The following is a 21,492-nucleotide window of genomic DNA, read 5'->3' as shown; positions in this document are numbered from 1 at the left end:
GAAGCAATGTAAGCATGCAAAACAAATAAAAATTGGAAATATATCCGATCTTGTTAGTAAATTATTGACACCGAGAAATCCCTTTGAAAGACTGATGAAATATTTACATCTGCTATAATGATATAAGTCGTGATGGGTAAACCATTTACTACATGTGTAAAAATGATTTAAGAAAGGTTCGAATTCTTCGTGGTCATTATTAATAATATTGAACTTGATAATTTCATCAATGGCTTTTAAACAGTTTTATCAGTTTTAGTCATCTCTAACATGGTAAACAACGATCTTCAAATGACACTACTGCGTAAATTACAAAAATGGAAAAGGAGGTGTGAGGTATGTGTCAATTAGACACAAACCCATCAATTTAATAAAGCTAAAAAGACTTCACGAGGTCAACAATAGTCTTCAACATTCCAGTATCATCTGTCAAGCTTTAATTAACCGCAAGCATCAATAAAGTGTTGAAAGTTCTTAATAAAGATGTTATATAGATGTCAAACTCTTCTTAAGGGCTCAAATTGGAGATACCGATATATTGCCCGACTTAAGGATAGCTAATGTACGTACCGCAAGTTTATCTTTTATTTTATGCAATACCAAAAGTCTTATGTTTTAGTAGTTAAGTGTATACAGACTGAATTTTTTTTATAATGAACGCTTATTTCAAACTTTAACAATGAACCATTGAAGGACAAATGACATAACTTAAGACAATGTAGCCAACATCTCTTCACAATTTGACAAACACTCGTGTTAAACAAACATTAATTCTTTTAAAATAATACAGATTGGTCAACACTGGCCTCTAACCTCATCACAGGTGTTCCAAAACGGTGATCTGGTTTTCTTTAAGTAGGCAAACGATCCAAAAGGAGTAGGTCCAGTAAGACCCCTTTTTGGCCCCAAAATATAGCAGTTTTACAAATTTATTAAAATGTAAACTTTTAGTTATTCATTGGACAGTAGATTGCTTCTGCTATATATACATAAATTTGGGCTGATTTTGACAATACAATGCACATATATCGGGTACTAGCACCATTAAGTCATGCTAAATTACTGAAATCTTCACAATTCTAGCATTTTTGTTAAATTTTAGACGGTTTTCGTGTAAAACGAAAGTGGCCGCATTCGTGTTCATCCTTAATATTGAAATGTAAGTTGTATTTTATGATAATACATACCATATATAAAGGTTGAGGATGAACACGGATGCGGCCACTTTCATTTTTGACAAAAACCATCTGAAAAATGACATTTTTCGGCATATTTGGTAGATTTTTCGTATTTTAGCTTCAATCGGTGCGTTTTTATGACTTAATCAGTTAAAATCTTTCACATAAACTAATTGATTCAAATAAAATAGACACGTAAGTGTTTAAAAAGTGGTCAAAATCTTTCGTCAGATGAACATGAAATTTGAGGCCAAAATCGGTCCTAACCGGACCTTCTCCTTTGTCATATGTGTCTGGCGGTGTGAGATAAAAATGTTTTCCGTATACTATTTTGAATTTACCAAGGAACAAGAAAACTCAAATGATGTCCAATAGAAAAATAAAACCGGCCATAAAACATACTTGTCAAAGAACAGTCAACTCATTGGTCAATAGATAAAAGACAAAAAACTGTAACGACGAGGCTGGTTTTTTACGACCTTTACTACCTTGACTACCCATGTGGGCCTTGGCCGGTCTATTGGCGGATCCAGAACTTTTCATAAGGGGGGCCCGCTGACTGACGTAAAAGGGGGCACTCCAGGCGTGCTTCAGTGAATCCCTATAATATAAACAACCAAATTTTCCCTCCCATCCCCCCCCCGGATCCGCCTATACGGTCAGTCACAATTGTAACAGTTACAGTCCACATTTTTACACTAAACAGAAATGAGGACGTATCAGTGGGTACAACTCCTGGCAAAACTCCTGGCAAAACTCCTGGCAAATATGCATGGTCATCTTGTAAAACAGATATTGTATGGCACATTACACGTCTAAAACATTTACTATTGGTATCTTAAGTTTCAATTTACTTCATATTCATCAACATATACTAAAGATGTCAAAATATTGAGTGTTACAATTAAGATTGAAAAACAGTGTCATTTCCGGAAACCACGTACACTGATACCGAAATTACGAATCACGTACAGCGATACTAAGATAAAAAGTAAATATTTTACCTGACCTACCTGATAGCTTTTAAGTACTTTAACTATTCTTGTGGGTACATTATCAGATAGGGAGGCGGGTGTTGGACAGATAAAAGATCTTTTTGAAACCTATAGGTCAATTTAAATTTAAGTGTTTCAAAAATAAACCACAGAAAAAGAACCATAGTTTTTGGTACTTATTTCACGCAGCGTATACAACAAATAAAATAGATTTTGAAATGTTCTGACGGTAAATCTTAAATTCAAATATAATAGTTGAGTATTGTTATAAACAAATTTGGTATGTGATGTTTTCAAATTTAAATAATAACCTCTGTGAAAAAGGGGTAGTAAAAAGTGCTTTAGATTATCTGTTTAGATACCACGTTGGACTGCATTTTTAAATGGACACAAAAAAGATATTCTAAACTTGAATTGCTCGTTAATTGAGATTATTCGGGTTGTTGTCTCTTTGGCGCATGTTGTTGTATTGTGTTTTCATATTTTCTCCTTTTTCATGAAAATTCCACTTTCCAATAATTAAAACAATCATCTCTCGTAATCACTTTTATGTATTACCTCTAACTAGTTCTTTAAATTCTTGCATCAAAATCTCTTTAGTAATTACAGCGCCAGCAGGTCCGGGTGGCCCAGGTGGACCTCTTGGTCCGGCAGGTCCTGGGACACAACCCTGAAACAAAAATTTAAAATACATTTCTTGCCATAAGTTCTCGGTATGGATTTACAGTATTAACATATATTTTTTAATTGATTATTTTTCATTTTCTGTGCATGTTTATGTTTTTACAATATATTTTCATTTTTTGTTTTCAATTTTTACAATTTATAAGTCTTCTTTTCGCTTATAATCAAACAAAATAAAGGGAGTATATTTACGTGTGCACATGCCAATCTTTTGCTCTTCTTTTCTTTGCGTTTCCTTGGCTGTTTATTATTCTGTGGTCTCTTGGAATGTCTTACGAAGGTAAACCAGCTATCCTGAGCGTTTACATTCTTCCGCCGCACGGTGTCCAGTTCCTGTAATTGAAGGAATCTTGTATATAGAGAGAACAGATAATATGCAGAAGTCTTATTTTGCCAGTCACTTCCTCAATCTTTAGATAGTTCAAACCACTATGTACTATGATAAGCGAAATCCGCATGTTTGTTAATTAATATATTTTTTTTTAAAACTATATGCTTTATTTAAAATTACTCTCTCACATTCACATGTGAAACAAGAAGTAACATATACAAAATATAATCACATACGAGCAAAGAAGAAAAAACAAGATGAAAATGGAATAAATACTCCATAATATTTTCATAACTTTGAAACAAATAAAGATACATTAGTTTAGTATTGTATGATAGTACCCGTTTGATCAAGCATTTAAAATATTGACAAAAGATCATTTAGATTGCTTCCACGACAGTCATTCTATTTTTATAAAATGAACACTTAATTGTGCATGACAACTCGCAATGACCTCAACTGTGTAATGTTTCAATCATTGTGTGTTGCATGATGGGTAGAAATGTTAATATGTCCATTAAGGGCGTTCATGGTGGCTATATCATAGAGTTAAAAAATGTGGAGAAGTACACAGTAGCAAACAATTGAACTCATAAGTACGTTTTGATGGTGTCTTTGAGTACCCAGTTTGCACGATTTAAAGTTCCGTAACAAAAGATACTTGAAAGATTAAAAGCTTACAAAGTTTCAGTGAACTCTGTTGATTATATTCACCCGTACGATTACAATCTAATTAAACACTAACAAGAAATTGACATTTTGAACTCGAATGGTTATGTTTTCTTACAAGTATATCAATCTGCATATTTCACATTTTTAAAACTCTATAAGAATTTTCAATTACCGACAGATTTATAAAACTGAGTCAATGTGGTTTTGTTCGTCCCTGACAAATCTTCATTCAAACAGCGTTAATATGGCTAAATGGTCTAAACTTGTCAATCTATATATCATATATAGGCGCCTTTATATGATTTATTTGATTTTTCTCCGCGACGACTCCAAAATAAATCAAACTTTTCCAATTATCAAAGAAAATTACAATTTATTTTTAATTTTACAAGATATTTTAGTTATATCCGGTAGTAAATTTACAGATTTTCTTGGCAATCCAAAATGTTGCTTACAATTCAGTATACGAAACCAGTTAGGTTTATTGCCACATATCGTTTAAGCACTGTAATTTATTAATAAAAACCAAACGAATCAGATCCAATACGATATAAAACTAATACCTTTATTAATCATTACATATGCAAGGCCGTGACAGTTAATTCTTTGGAATTTAAACGATCTTGTAAATGAATTTTCAGCATAGTTTATCAAAAAAGAAATTTGTTCCTTGAACAAAATATCTGTAAAGATATAAAATAGGAAAATGTGATTCGATTTTGTAAAAATAATAGTAAGGGAAAACAGATATTCCGAACATCCCTCATGTGTTAAACAGATATTCCGAACATCCATCTTGTGTTAAACAGATATTCCGAACATCCCTCATGTGTTAAACAGATATTCTGAACATCCCTCATGTGTTAAACAGATATTCCGAACATCCATCATGTGTAAAGCGACCCTTTTTATAGTTGGAGAGCAAATTTGAGGAAGGGACAAATTCCCTGATATAAGTTTTACTCACAGGGTCAGAATTTAAATTTTCTACATATTCCGATTTCAATTTCAGGTTTTAGTGGTGTTCGAGTGACTCAATACTATGTGTAGTGTTCTGGGGACTGCAGGTCTGTTCGTCTTTTTACCTTTTGCCATGCAGTAGTCTGGCTTCATCGATAGTAAGGATGATAGTATTCCCACTTTTATAAAAGTCACATATATGAACTTATAAATCCGTTCTAAAAAGTGAATAAGAAACCATTACCATGAATTCTAAGCCATAACGACAACAGACTCAAATACACGTACAGTTAAAAGCACAGGCAGCTCCAGTGGAGTTAAATCGTAGAAAGGGTTATATAAATCCTGCATGTGTATGTAGATCACTGGAGAAAAATCGAGAGAAAAACTAATAACATGGTTAGTTATGGAAAATGGATATTATTTTTCATAGCATATTGCTGAGACAGCACTTTAATTTAAGTAAAGCTTTTGTAAAATATTCTATAAAAATATAAATGTTGAATCAATAATTGCCATTTGAGTGTTTCCAAGTAACAAAATTTTATGAAACACTTTTCTTATAAAAAAGAAACAGATTTTGTTTTGTAATCCTAGATAGTTTTTAGAATAATTATGTCATCCAAAACAATTAAAGTTTCGATGACATAAATAACCTATTGCACATACATGTAATTATTGTCACAATGGCTTCACTGTTGTATTTTTTCTAAAATAATCTTCAGTGTAAATAACAATTAAAGCACACTTCAAATAACATAATCAAACACTGCTTTACCCACCGCCGTTTTAAGAAAAAATTAAAGATTCACGTTTTTTTACTACCTCTAATTACTGTCAGCGGTATTGTGTTAATAATTTAATGGAATTATTCCACGTTTTAGCGTCTCCTACCAAATTAAATTTTATTTGCTTTTCTGTATGTCATAGTATTATTTCAAGCTCCATATAGACTACAATGAAATACCTACCGTCTGGGACGGTATGTGGAAACCCGCCTTTTAATTTAAATGAACAATTTTATTTTTCCCAAATTAAAAGGTATATTTACATTTATTTTGGCACGACAGTTTATATAAACATTATTACTTTATTTTAGTGAATTAAGTGTTAACTGTCACAATATAATACATACAATATTATGAATATAACGCTGCGTGAGTTCATTAAAAATTTTGCCTTACGTGAGCGATATATACCGCATGCGAATACTCAAGCGTAACAGCTAAATGTAAGAGGGAATTGGTGGTGTTGGCAGATCTGAAATTTGTCATTTTCTTTAAAAGACTCATAGTTACATGTAATTGATGTCTAATCTTATTTATTTATATCCCAAAACGGTTAAATAGTGTACAGAAATACGTACGGTCGTAAGGGGGACGTTTAATCCGACTCGTCGCATAGGCAGAATACCCAACCACATCACGTCAACTAGCTCTGCAAAAAACTATTTAAGCGGGTCTGTGCATACTAGTCGGTCGCTGCTTGGCACAAACATAAATATAAGGTTTATTGTTCATTCATTTTCTTCTTGATTGTGCATGGACTTTTTCCTCTAGAAACAACGACCAATCAATCAATCAATCAATTAATTAATCAATAAATCAACCAATAGATAGTACTGTCCAAATATTGTATTACAGAGTCATGATCCAGTGGAAAACATACCGATCGGCCCAACGTCTTATCTTTTGTAAACTTAAGAATTAAAAGTATATTTAAATGGAAATCACAGAACATAATGCTGACATGTCGATCTGAATATTGTACGTTGCATTGAAGTTAGATTTTTAAACTATTATGATTTTGTGCAGGCACATTATTATATACCACTATGCAATTAACAGATGGTATAAAATGTGTAAAAAAGAACTTAGTTAACATATGTTACAGTTTAATTTGCTATTAGCTTTTTAATGTAATTTTCATTCTGTGTTGTTAAGTACAATTAATATTTCGTCAGGTCATTATACACTACAGCTGTTAGATAGAAGAACCGATTACTACCTGGACAATAGGAAATCCTTTCTTTTCGAGTGAGCCAAAAAATGACGGAAGCTTTAAGTACATGCATTTAAAAATTAAAACGCATTATTTTGAGATGTAAAATGTTCCTATTCGTCTGCGGTTTTGTATCTATTGTGTGATTGTTTTTGTTATGCCAGAAGAAGCTTTGTCTAATAGAGACAAAAACGCATTAAAAAATAAAAATAACCAGAACGAACATAATTTATCTATGTATCAAAGACATTTGAAACTTTGTAGATACTATAATTGACCTCTTGGCTGTTTAGTTTTAAGACATTGTTGCTTTTGAGTATTTTGCTAGCTTTCTATCGATGCTACCAATTAGTCAGAAGCTTTTGGTTCGGTACTGGCATAATTTTAGTCACAAGCTATTGGTTAAATTCTGGCACATTTTTGTGTGTGTAAATTTTGAATAGATTAAGAGAAAAAAAATAGTTTTTCTTGGTGTGTTAAGAGTACCATTTTTTGTGTGTGTGTGGTTTTTTTTTAACAAAATGACAACACATTTACCGCATTAATAGATATAAATAGTATGTTGTTTGAAAGGAATATTAGGGCATTTCGATGCATCATATATTACACAATTGTAAATTTGATGAAAAGTCATGGAGAATCTAAAGAGTTGACAATTTTCAACCGTAAATTCGTAAGAGTTTGCAGTATTTTGTTCTTATTTAATTTAATTTTATAGTATTTTTTCGATGACCTAAATTCTGCAATCATTGTTTACCAAGATCATCAATGGATAAATTCAGTCAAAATTATCTATTTTCAAATCATGATATGCCTAACAATACTGAGTGGGCGTTTCGGTTAATATGAAAGATATCTTTGTAAGCGAATTGTTTCTTAAATTGAAACTAATCATACATTACGTCCTTTACATTTTTTTGTCCATTTAAATATATTTGATGGAAGAACAGTAACAAAAACTGACTAAAAATTATATTTCAATTGGATCAAAAGGGTCCATTGTTCCTTAAACGACGTTTAAGATCGAACCAATGATAACAAGCGTTACTGATAACTATTTAAAGTGTTAAATTGTATCTGATTGGTAAGCGATAACAACTTCCGTTCATACTATCATAATTTTTTGATACACGCGATTTACATTTTTGTTTTTTTTTACTACACGCGATTTACACTTTAAGGCTTATTTCATGAATTCAATACATGAATTTTAACTGTTTCAATTTAAAAAAAGTACATAAACGAGAGATGAATCTGCATACAGCAGAGTTTAAAGGCTACTGGAGAATCGTCAAGAACCGAGGCAATCATGATATATTTTCATCAAGTTTTATTATTTGCCTAAATAATGATTTAATCAAGGCTAGACATAATGCGTCGGTTTTCTTTCTTTTCTGTCATTTACACGTCTGGTACCAATTTTTGAGGTATTTGGTGCAAACAAGGTTCAATGAATTATTTGTTAGACCGTAGACCTATTGGTCCCAAATTAGTCTCAGAAGTCCATATTTTGTGGAGATTAAAATAGTCTTTCAAACCTATGATATTTTGTTGAAATTTGTTAATATTTATAAGTAATTATTTATTCTACGAGGACATCTCACTTAGAATTTTGAGGAGATTTATGACATGCATGATGGTGCTTAAACGCTGATCTAGCATATCTTATGATATCTCTCAGTAAAGATAGAATAAAAAAGGCAGAAGATGTAGATGAAAATTTTTGAAAGAAGATGTGAACCCAAATATCTTTTCAAATCGGTATCTCAAACATCGTGTTTTCTCGCTGTGTTAAAGACCCATTGGTGATCTTGTTGTGTTTTCTGCTCTATGGTCGGGTTGTTGTTGTCTCTTTGACACATTCCCCATTTCCATTCTCCATTTCGTTTAAACCTGTATCAGTACATGTATTGACATTTGTTTGTTACAGAGATTTACAACAGAGGGAAAACGTCATTGAGACAGTAATCTTTCAACAGCAACAACAACAAAAAAAAACCGTTCAGGCCTACATGTTCGCCAATAATAAACAGGTATCTATTGATAAAAGCCTCATATTTTAGCAATTGCTCTTATATAAATACTTTGTTTTACCCCGGCTCCTGTTGAGGTCGTTGTTGTGTTGCTCATGAGTCTTTCGTTAACTATATATAGGTTTTGTAGACTCTTGTCTTTTATAGCATTGTCAATTTGTTTTCAACTTGTGTGTTTGAATTAATGTCATTATGGTATTTTCCATCCCTTATTACACATTGCGCTTAAAATTCTTGTGAACTCATTTACGTTAATATGATTTAACGCATTCGAGTCTTTTAAATAAACCTTGTGTTGCTGTCGTCTCCAAAAAATATAAGCAGAAATTTGAAAGTTCGTCTCTTAGTATAGGAAACTCAAAATATTATACAAATTTAGATTGAAGTGGCAGGTGTGCAACGTTGTTCTCTAAGAATCTGTACAAGGTTGGTTGAACTCACCTGGTTGAACTATGTTCAGCCGTTTTAAGGTATTGACAAAACATGACGCAGACAACGCAGAAGAATCGAACTACGTCGATGAAACAAAATGAATGATTATTTTAAATGAAAAGGTGCATCGTTTACTTAATGATAATGTTGGCTTAACAATGATATTTCACAAAGTTGGCAGCACTTTTACGCTCAAGACTTGAATCGTGGGTAGATATAGTATATATAGAGATGAATTACACACGAACAGCTGAAAGGAAGCCATTTCATGAAGTCAATTTGTTCGAGGACTTTATGGAAAGATTGTTTCCACACAGGTAACACAATAATACTCCTACCCAAGTATCTACTCATGCTGGATACAATATTACAACGACTAAGTGCTATAAAAATATTAATCTTTTGAAGATAAGGGTACTGTCTAGTGAGGAATGACTCTCTTTTCAACATAGATGAAAATAATTTGAAGTAATTGGTCAATAAACGTGGTAGACAATGCTATACTTATGTAATAAGTTTCTCAAAATAACGGTTAAATGGGTTTTGTACAACTTTGTCGTCTCGTTATATACGATCATTATATTATTTTCACACCAGAGGATCTTATTATTCAAATCCCATTTTATAATAATAGTTTATGCAAAGATTAATGGAAAGCAAGGGTAAATATGAAAATACAATTACGTGAGTTTCCATTCAGTAATACGAGTATGCAAACTTATAGAGGCGCCATTTGACTTAAATATATATTTGCTGGGTTAGAAAAGACGCTTCAGTCACATAATAAGTCAATTATAAAACTACTAAATAAAGATTAAGAAATGATCTAACGATTTAACTGTTAACAATGAACATTAAGATGCTTTATGCAGAGTTTATGTCCTTAAATTTGATATAATATACAATAAATAAAATGTAGAATAAACGACTATAAGGCGAATTATACTCTTTTCATTATATTTTAAAGTTAGCAGACAACATTTTATGTAAAATATGTTTATAAACTGTACGAAAGCACTTGTTTAAACCTTGAAATAGAATATTTGAAGTTGCACTATTTAAAAAAGAATAATGAAATTGAACTATATACACACAAAAACAAATACTAAAGAAACGACAACTTATGATTTAGAATTTTCAAAACTAAGAGATGTGGTATGATTGGCAACAAGATTATAACCCATCACATGACAAGGATTGAAACGTGTATAGAGCACTATATGACCCCAACAAAGAGCATACTCAATACTGTAAAACACCAAGCTATTATAAAGGGTCCCAGTATGACAAGTTGTGAGACAGTTAAATATAGAAAATTAACAGTCTTATGTATGCTGATTTGATAAGTATTCCGTTGCGTCTTCCAGTAGGTACAATGCTGACTTACTATGCCAGTTATCTCGATTCAATCTTCAACTAATTTTGGAGGGGAAACTCCATTTTTATCACTAAAAGGTGATATGCAGTTTTTTGTCAATTAGGTTACAACCAGTCACTTGTATATACAAGTTATATCGATAAACTGAAAACCTTATATCTGTTTAATGTTAATATGGTTATCTATATAAGAACGGCTACTTGTCACTTTACTAATGTCATAACTTCGAGTTTATCGTCGATTTTATCGAGAATTTATAATGGATGACTTCATTCATTTTCCTAAAACTTTTCTCTCTTGTTTAAATTGTTTTAGAATTTGTTATGTTGGCGCCTTTCATGGTTTCCTTTACGGTATGAGTTTTGCTTATTATCGAAGGCCGCATGTTAGCCAATAGGTTATCTAACTTCTACGTCATTTGACCTCTGGTGGAGAGTTGTCTCATTGACAATCATACCAAACATTTGTAAGTATATTTTGTTGTTAATTTGTATAAGTAACGCTCTGCGGAAAATATTACAAGCATATACATGATTTATTGTACTTCCTTAACGTACAGTGGCAAGTATTTGATGCATATACAGGATGAGAGACTTTTACCAATTAATACAATACATGTACGATAGGGATGAAAGGTTTTGATTTCAACTTCCTCATTAGAACTAGACGTGTCTGTGTATTTATACATCCCGCATAGCCAAACGGACGTCATACTTTTCAAGGAGTTTACTGCTATTCGGAAGAAGACCAATGTAACACTATATCATTACTCATTAGCCCTCGAGATACAAACATATAATAAAGGTACAGTCAATATGCACCGTATGACAAGTCTAACTTGGTTCATCGAAAGACTATGTAACTTTGAACAACTGCAATTTCAAATTATATGCTTTTTACCGTGAACGCCACATCTATTGTACAAGGAGGTTCACTCCTAGATTTTTCCATTGGAACCGACATATTACAATAAAAGAGTCAAAGATAGTTAATTAATGGTCACAATCAGCACCTTCTATAAATGTCAGCACGGTCAAACCATCCCTTTAACTCTTTCCAAACTAACTAATGGTCAATATCATGGGAATTAAAAGGTAATACAGTATTTGTAAATATTATTCAATGGCTTATAAAGCTAACCGTTTGATTTGGTCATCGACGAGTGTGTACATTATTCAATGTGTTCATTGTCAATAAAATTACTACCTATCCAACCTCCAATTTAAATCTTTTGTCAAAATGTCGCCAAACATGTTTATGACCAGCAGAATCGACGGGTATAGATTTTGTAAACTGCTGAAAATTTTACAAAGCAACAAAGGGTCGTAACAGTTCTGACGTTAGAAGCTGAGCTTAATAATAAATCGGAAAGGATTCGTAAACCATTATCACAAATGTGACATGTGCAATAAAATGTTTTTTTTTCTCGATAATGAAAATTTACAGTTATGAACACAAATCTACGAATTTCTACAAAAATTTGCTTTTGACGTCGTTCGGGAAATAAATCGTCGTAATTTAACAGTACAGTAAATAGTACGTGTAAGGTCCAATTCATATAGTCTTTTCAGGTATTACATCTATGGTCACACCTAACCAAAAGTATTGTTCTATTCATATCATAGTAGAAACGTCAACATAACGCCAATTACCGCTCTTGCATGTACAGTAGCGTATAAAGTTTCCAATCGGAAAATAAACCGATTTCATTACCCCACAGCTTAACATTATTTCGTAATGGTAAAAAGATGTGAACTCTGACAATTTTCTCTTCAGACATTTTTTGCCCGGATTAAAAAAAAAAGCACTATAATTCATTTATACGACCGTGCAAAATAAATTCTACATGTGCTCCGTATGTCATTTGCTTTCTTGGCGATGAAAACTTTCAAACCTTCACAATCAAGAAGTATAACAAAATTCTCGAACTGCAAGGTAATTGTGAAAACGGAAGTTCCTAAAAACTGACAAAAACAAACGTTGTCAGCGGACGGAACGAATGGAAACCACGGTGATAGTCCTGACTTGGAACATATCAGCGGACGGAACGAATGGAAACAACGGTGATAGTCCTGACTTGGAACATATCAGCGGACGGAACGAATGAAAACAACGGTGATAGTCCTGACTTGGAACATATCAGCGGACGGAACGAATGGAAACAACGATGATAGTCCTGACTTGGAACATATCAGCGGACGGAATGGAAACAACGGTGATAGTCCTGACTTGGAACATATCAGCGGACGGAACGAATGGAAACAACTGTGATAGTCCTGACTTGGAACATATCAGCGGACGGAACGAATGGAAACAACGGTGATAGTCCTGACTTGGAACATATCAGCGGACGGGACGAATGGAAACAACTGTGATAGTCCTGACTTGGTTCAGGCAGAAAAGCTTTGAACCGTTGTCGTTGTTCGATATATATATCTACTACGTTGTAAATGTGAATTTGATATACGACACAATCAATCATGATAATGCAGAAAGTACATAAAATTTGCAGAAAGGTATAGCTCCTTGGCTTAAACGTTCAATAGAATAAACTACAATGGTTTCCCATTGTTTATATTTACCAAGTATCTAATAGTGAAAGTTTGTAATAGAACTACAGTGTATATGTACAAACTAATAGAAAGCTGACATAAAATACTTTATTTCGCTTATAATTCATAAGTTGTACGAGTTATTGAACCAAGGTTTCTTTTTTATTGTGTATAATTCAATAACAGTAATTACACGCGTTAAACTTCGAGGTAGACAAACTCTAATTAAACGGTTCATCTGATAAAACACTAACCCTCTTTATATGAACGTGTTCAACTAAAGAATAGCAACTGTATCTAATTGTACAATATAATATCAACAAGTCATTCTATTCAACACACTAGGTTTTTCATGGTCTTTGAAATACAATTAAAGTTATATTCTTACTCATACATGTGACAATTTATGACTTTCGCATTAGCATAAATCATGCCATATTAATTTTTATTATTGAATTTACTACATTTTCAAGTGCTTTTATAGAGATATAGTTTGAGAAGTTCATAAACTTGTCTAATTATAATCGGTGCATGACATGTATTTTACTATTTTTCTTTTCAAAACTTGTCCTTGCATATGATTAATTGTTACGGTACCTTGGTCTAATGAGGGGCTGAAATAAAAATGATTGTTACCTAAAAAAATACATTTCAATTTAATGCCGAAGACCGCCCACGCTTTATTTTGAAGAGCTCGTTTATTCCATAGAATTTCATTTGAATGGTTGAAATAACACTTGAAAATTACAAAATTTGTGAAATTTCGTGAAAATATTGTCTTTTATTGTTACTTGGGTGTGTTTCGTCAATTAACGTTGTACTTTAGACAACACTCAGTAACAAATTAAATGTTAAACTGCTTACCACGTTAATAGTAACTACTTACTACGAGACATAAATGTTACTAATAAACTACGATGTGTCGATTTAATACTTTCTTATATATGAATTACGACAGACTCCTTCCCTTAATAGCTAAATTTCTCTAACTACAGGAGTCTGTATAATTCATTTTTTTTAATCGTACCACTCTTGAAAAGGGAACAATTCTAGTAGCAATGCATAAAATTGACAGCAACCCAACTCAATAAATGAATAAGAAAAAAACATCTAGAATTGTCTTTATTACACATGAATGATGAAAACATATAAACCCGGTACTAACTACTCGCTTTATCTGTAAGTTGTTTAAGTTTAGCAAATTACATTCCTGTATTATTCTGTTGCATATTATTAGTTTTAATTCAACATTAGATATCACTGTGCCTCGATATTGTCCAATCAAATACGTAAGATTGAGACGTAAGACGTGACTTGTGTCCCCATTTCTGTTAACTCATGTAGGTTTAGAAATATTGGATTTCATGAAAGACTTGGTACGTGGTGTCAGACCACCAGCTTAAAATCCAAATCTATTTAACCAAATCTGGCAATTTTCACAGCTTTCTAAATACAAAATGTATGTTATATTAAGTTTAACTTCATAGAAAGTAGGTATATTTTAAATTGTACAAGTAGATATAAAAAAAGATGTGGTATGGTTGCCAATGAGACAACTTTCCACAAGAGACCAAAATGACACAGAAGTGTACAACAATAGGTCAGCGTACGGCCTATTATACTAATTATGATTTACATTATTTTAAATTGTTCAGTTATATAACTGTATGCAACAAATTGGGTATCAATTTTAAAATAATAATCAAGTAGGCCTACTGTTATATACGTTTTAAACTGTAGGGAGTGAATTGGTGATCTGACACCTATAATCGTTCATAAATTGAATGGATGGTAATGTTACTCCTGTTATATGCTCTACATCGTTTACCCTGTTTCCACTTTGATATCTGAGTGACCAGAAAAAGACGGAACTTTTCCCGGAGTTGAAGATTTCCATTTCTCAATAACGCATATATATATAAACCGTCTTCATTTACTCTTACTGTAACTTTCGACCAACTGTGTATTCCTTAGTAGTTATATAAGTCGAATGTAAAGTACATGGTTCTCGAGACATGGTTGGCATCCTTGTCGAGGAAACCATACCACAGTGATGGAGATCTTTAGTAAGCAACAAGTTGTTTGATAATTTTTGTTGTTTGTGATGTAAGAGTTATCACAAGAATGTAAGTAACGATAAACATGCATCATTCATTAGCATCACAGAGATTTGATAGCATTATAATACTATAGTGACATTTTTATTGATGTTTCCTTTCTTCAGAGTATTCAAAATGTCGGTAAGATACAATAGAATGATAATGATAAATCATATCTTGATACAACAATCCAATGAGAACGAGTCTTTATAAATGAATGTCTTTTCGGATGCCAGAACGAAGAGCAACAGATCAAGAAATGGCGGCAAAATCTACGCGCCAACAGAGAAGATGGCGACAGGCAGCCGGAAAGAATCTTTGCAATCTCAAATCGTATATCCATTGACAAACACACTGATCCAGAGATTGATTGTGTATTTGTAGTAAGTTGTATTTAGTAAATTAAGCAGATAAGATGAGATAACAGCTCGTTAGTTTTTACAAATTTTATCACGTGAACATAAAATACTGTCATATTGCGCGTGGGGTAGTGATATACGAGATATCATTTCCGATATGGAGCATTAATTCGTGTGTTGAAAAAAGATAGCAAGTTTTTCTTCGTATTCAGGACTTTTTTATTTATTACTACAAACGAAATAATTACTGTGTAAGTTAAATTGTCCGAGTGAAAAGATAAAATGGTAAAAAGTAATCTTTGTTAATTAGATAACTAAACTCGCTGCACGAAGAACCGGTATTCCAAAAAGTTCGTGCACTGTTGCGAAAAGTTTCAATATGAATATCCCAGTTGTTGAAATAGGGATGATTATAAATACAACTGATAGACAACCTTATATTTTTTTCTTTTGTAATGTTAAGTAAGAAGAAAATTTAATTATCCTTTGAAAAAGGTTAACCGATTTAAAATTGTCAGTGAAAGGATGAATTATGTCCATTTTGCCGGCTATTATCGACCAAAATAATAAAAGTTATCATTATTTTAAATTATTCAGACATTTCTTCTTTCAATTTCTTAAAATAATTTACGTTCCTCACTAATGTTATATAACTGTAACATGCAACAAAATGGGTATCAATTTTAAAATGAAACAATAATCAAGTATGATGAATTATTATGATGATGAAAGAATACTGGTTAATGTATATGTGTGTGAGTATGCCAATTTAGTCTACTTTTATTTTACTTTAAACATTAACATCAACTTAAAATACAGATGCCACTATCGACATTTTAATTTCCCGTTGTGGACAAGGTGCGATTAATTATGGGCCTTATTTTGGCCTAATGATTTTACTTGAATTTGAACTTTTTGATTCAGATTCCCATTGATGTCTGTTATAAGTTAAACTTATTCAAAATTGAATCAGGTAGATTTAGATCGTGGAAGTAACAATAATTGCAGTTGTAACAGACAGAAAATACCATTCTATGCGATTTTGCCAAAAACACGACGCTTTTGGTCAGTTTTAAAATGAAACAATATAATCAAGCATGACGGATGGTAATGATGATGAAAGCGGTATACTGCTGTTGCCTTTATTTAACCTCAAATATAGAGAACATGACTGTATACTGAAAAAAAAATATGACCAACACTATATATGTTTTGGTGGTTGTATGTGCTCAGTATTTCCACTCTCAATTACGGCTACTTTGAAAATATGCAGGTTTTGTAAATTTTTGTAAAATGATTTGAATTATGCTATCTTTCTACAGTAAAATTCATACTATGTCAGAAATGTTACTTCCAATACTTAATTATTTTTACACCAGAATTACTTAATTTTGTAATTATATATGCGCTAATTTTCTAGATTGAATAGGGATCTAGCATACCTCGTCCATTCTGGTTAATATCATCACATTGGGTATCAAGATCCGAAATCTGAGGCGATATACTAACCCTTCGAAGCAAAAACACGAAAATACAAATAGTGTAGGTTAAATCTGAATCGGATTTCTATACGTAGGAATATGCTCCATGGGAATTTAATCCAGATTTTACCTGTGTTATTGAATTATTTAATTTGATGTCTGATTTAGAAAAAATAACCAAAACAATATTGCATCATTTTGCAACCTTTCTTGTTTGTATTGTTTGGTTTCTGATCATGTTATCATCAGTACCAAAGATTTATAATCCTCGACGGTACCAATGGTAAACAAGTTTGTGATAAGAAGATGTGGTTTGAACGCCAATAAGACAACTATCTTTCCATCAGATACTAAATGATATCGGAGTTAGAAATTTTATGTCACCGTCCGACTTGACAAATGTAAATGAATTCAAACAAGTAAACGAAATTCATTAATTGTCTCATTGGCACTCACACCACATCTTCCTATATCTAAGTAAACGAATTTATGTTAAAGAAAATAATAAACGAAAAACAAATATGATATAAGTAACATACGATAACCAAAGAATTGCGGCGTCTTACTGTCAAATACCAAGGCAATGCATTTTTAATAATAAATGCATAAAAATAAAGAATATTGACATTAACAAAAATGTCATTCACATCACGTCATAAACATCACGTCGTTTCATTTCTTCAGGATTATTGTAAGAAAAATGCAAAAGACTAAATCACGAACAGAAAACTTAAAACAGTGAAAACAATTTAAAACACCAAATTAAAAAAACAAAGCAAACTTACAATATTGTTATAAATACAGAATGAATTCTAAAACACCTAATATATAACACTACTGATCGAGATTATAGTGCTGGGAAAGAGAATAAATTGTAGTTAACACAACCAAACGTTATTGAGCTTTTGAGTTTTCAATTTGATTAGGGACTTTCCGTTTTGAATTTTCCTTGGAGTTGGGTATTTTTGTGATTTTACTTTTTATAGGTTCTGTCTTTAAACTTACAAGTTCTTCAAAGAATAAGTGTTGATAGAAGACCCAACAGGAGTTCAGTCGATGTATCTATAGGGGTGGTTCTAGCCATTTTCAAAAAGGGAGGTCCCAACCAAGGATAAAGAGGTGTTCCCTCTAAATGTCCCCATTCAAATGCATTGATCAGCAAAAAAAGGGGGTTCCAACTATATATCTCCATTCAAATGCATTGATCAGCAAAAAAGGGGGGTTCAAACTATATATCTCCATTCAAATGCATTGATAAGCGATAAGGTGAGTTCCAACCCCCGGAACCCTCCACTGAATCCATCACTGATCTGCAAGACCGTTTGCATGATATATAAGCTTACTAACCTAGTTGCACTAAGATTCAGTGCCATATGAAAGATATACACCACTTGTTACAATATGAATTAAATACTTATATAATTCTTGATTGGAAAGGTAAACGATGTTAATATAACATGAGCCTTCGTACCAGCGATTTAACTATGTGATCTGTTTCATTAACAGACAAGACATTATGAATGAAATATAGTATTTAAATCTTGACGTAGATGTAGAACTTTCATTGCAAGAGGTTTCAATTAAGAAGTGAGAAACTTAGGATGCAATAGAATTCGAATACAAATATTCGGTTCAACATTACAGAAATAATAAATGTGTAACTATGTAATTAATTATAATACCACACAAACTTCAAACAAGATGTAAGTATCATTTAGCATATAAATCAACAGTTGAGAAATGGTACATACTAGACAAATAAGAATCTATCTTTAATTTCATTATAAACAAAAAAAAGTCTACTATTATAATAGAAAACAATATTAAAGACTATTAGTTTTTTTTCCAAAAGCTCAAATTTTAAATTCGCAAGAATGAAAAAAAGGTCGATTATGTCTTGAGTTAGATATTTATTATCGCCAATTTAAGTATAGACAATCTTACCTCATCATTGGCGCTTAAATTAGAGAAACTATCTGCCGCCTGCTCCTGGTAATCGTTGTTTTTATTTTTTGCAATACATCCAATTGTCAAAAATGTCACAAAAATCACAAAAGTAACATTACTTATCGACACCATAACTACAGAATAAAAATCAACTTTATAATAAATTAATTGGTATTTTTTCTGTGTTTTATTATCATCCAAAATCAATTGTTTGTATTGGTAATTTATAATTATCCATTTTGTCCAATTTTGTTTCTATTTCAGAATCTTCACACAACGTATTTAACTGAAATCATCCCGAATTAAATATTTAAATCGCAATAATTGATACTTGACTATATAGTAGTAGCACAGCGACACACTTTAAAAATAACTAGAGTGATTATTCTGTTAAGACGTATACGTTCAATGCACATGAATCTCTTGAAATCTCTGTTTTCAATCGTCAATTCGCCAATCAGAAAAATCGCACCTCTCTTGCCCTTGTCCAATTATAACAACGGCCTTTCTTTGTAGTCAATCAACTCTTTATTCTGCTCGCCTGTTTACATAGGAGTTGTATTGTTGTGTACCTATAAGATTAACGAATGATGCAAATAAACGTTTTTGAGACAGAATGAAATACAATTACAAAAGGAATCAATTTCACATACAAACAAAAAGTCATTTACGCCTTTTTCACATTTAAAGTAAACTAACCCATACAAACAGTATCTATTTAGAGAAATTTGAGTTTTATTTATTGAGCAGTTGATGTTAAAGAAAAATTCTTCAAAGCCTTGATCACTCATCAATATTAATAGTAGGTATTTAATCAAAAATTGGTGAAAATTGTTTGTCAAAATATTTCAATATAAACTTTCAGATTGTGTTATTTATCGGAGTTTTATATACGGTTGCAATTGATTTGTAAAGGTGGATTATAATAGGAGAAAATTCAAAAGAAATGATATTTTCTAGTTGTTTGTATGTTAGTATTTGAAGATTAGCGAAGACTAAGTGGGGGCCGATATGACAGTTAAGAATAAACAATATTCTTATTAACTCAATCAATTCACACTGGAATGTATTGTACCTTTATACGTTTATTAAAATGAACACAATCTTATTTAATCACATGAGAATTATGATAAAGAGATATTACTCTCTCATCCCTTCCAATTTTATTTAAGATTCTTTACATGTATTGCTATTATTTCAGAGAAATATACATCAAAACAAGTGACAACTGTATGACAGACGATCTCCATATTAAGTAATTCTTCGGCTTTACATGGCTAACACTATGAACACACATAATTCGTCACAAATTAAACACAACAAACCCAACACATGAATGATTTTTCAAGTTACATTTGCAAATTTGCAGTGGCATTTTTTTTTTTTGCATCCCTCAGTTGGATTTGAACGCATGCTTCTACATAAATAAGGCCGTTAGTTTTCTCGTTTGAATTGTTTTCCATTGTCATTTCGGGGCCTTTTATAGCTGACTGTGGTATGTCCTTTTCTCATTGTTGAAGGCCGTACGGTGACCTATAGTTGTTAATTTCTGTGTCATTTTGGTCTCTTGTGGACAGTTGTCTCATTGCCTGACAATCATACCGCATCTTCTTTTTTATATATTCTGTGACATCATGGCAACACCCTTTCTGTGTCAAGAGCTGTAGACCACTCGGCCAAATAGGGTTTCTTAAGTCGAGTAATGCCTTTAAAGCCTCGTCAGCTTCATCTAGTAGGGTAGTAACACATTACATGATGTATTCAGGCATTGTATAATTAAAAGATTCGATATTTTGTTTGTCGCAAAGGATAATAATCATAGCACTATCATTTTATTATAATTATATTAGATGCATGTTTCATAATAATACGTTATTCTGATTGGCTACACTGCAATCTCGCGTTATTCCTTAATCAACTTCATTCCACAATCAAATGTATCATTAACGAGGACACGAGGTCCTACAATAAAGTGCAAAATAAAAACTTGATAAAAATCGTGTTTTCATGACCCTAGCAAAAAAATGTAATTATAAGTATTGAATGCTTCTTTTTGTAACTTCATAGGGTTGTAAAAGCGTTGACCGTGCACACATTCAGTTTAGAATGAAGCGCTTCCAAGCTTCATACAAAATGTACTTCAGTCAACGTTTTAAACCCCAATGAAGTTACAAAATGAAGCATTAAATTCTTAAATATAGGTCTACATATGTACAATTTTACACCACAGAGGTTTTCTTTCGGATAAACTAGGAATACAAAGCCTCCGGGCAACTACAACACATTAAATACTAACTTATATTACGTCACAAATTTAGCCCAACAATGTTGAATCTGTATATGCATTCCATTTGTGAAATAATTGCAAGTTTAATGATAAAAAAAACCTT

The 21,492-nt window shown here is 32.0% G+C and overlaps 1 protein-coding gene across 1 annotated transcript in view; it reads right to left on the bottom strand.

Annotated features, from left to right (window-relative positions):
* LOC139499960 (adipolin-like) overlaps window positions 1-19,743 on the bottom strand; it is a 28,626-nt gene extending 8,883 nt beyond the window's left edge. The window contains exons 1-3 of the mRNA XM_071288624.1: window positions 19,100-19,743; window positions 3,050-3,190; window positions 2,732-2,843 (exon numbers count right to left, since the gene is read on the bottom strand). Of these exons, the coding sequence (XP_071144725.1) occupies window positions 2,732-2,843; window positions 3,050-3,190; window positions 19,100-19,234 (388 nt within the window). The 5' untranslated portion in view covers window positions 19,235-19,743. The remainder of the gene's footprint in view (window positions 1-2,731; window positions 2,844-3,049; window positions 3,191-19,099) is intronic.
* Window positions 19,744-21,492: the final 1,749 nt, after the last annotated feature.

Source organism: Mytilus edulis, chromosome 13 (assembly GCF_963676685.1).
Source record: "Mytilus edulis chromosome 13, xbMytEdul2.2, whole genome shotgun sequence".
NCBI lineage: Eukaryota > Metazoa > Mollusca > Bivalvia > Mytilida > Mytilidae > Mytilus > Mytilus edulis.
The sequence above is the reverse complement of the archived record's forward strand: the minus strand, read 5'-3'. Positions and strand labels throughout refer to the sequence as shown.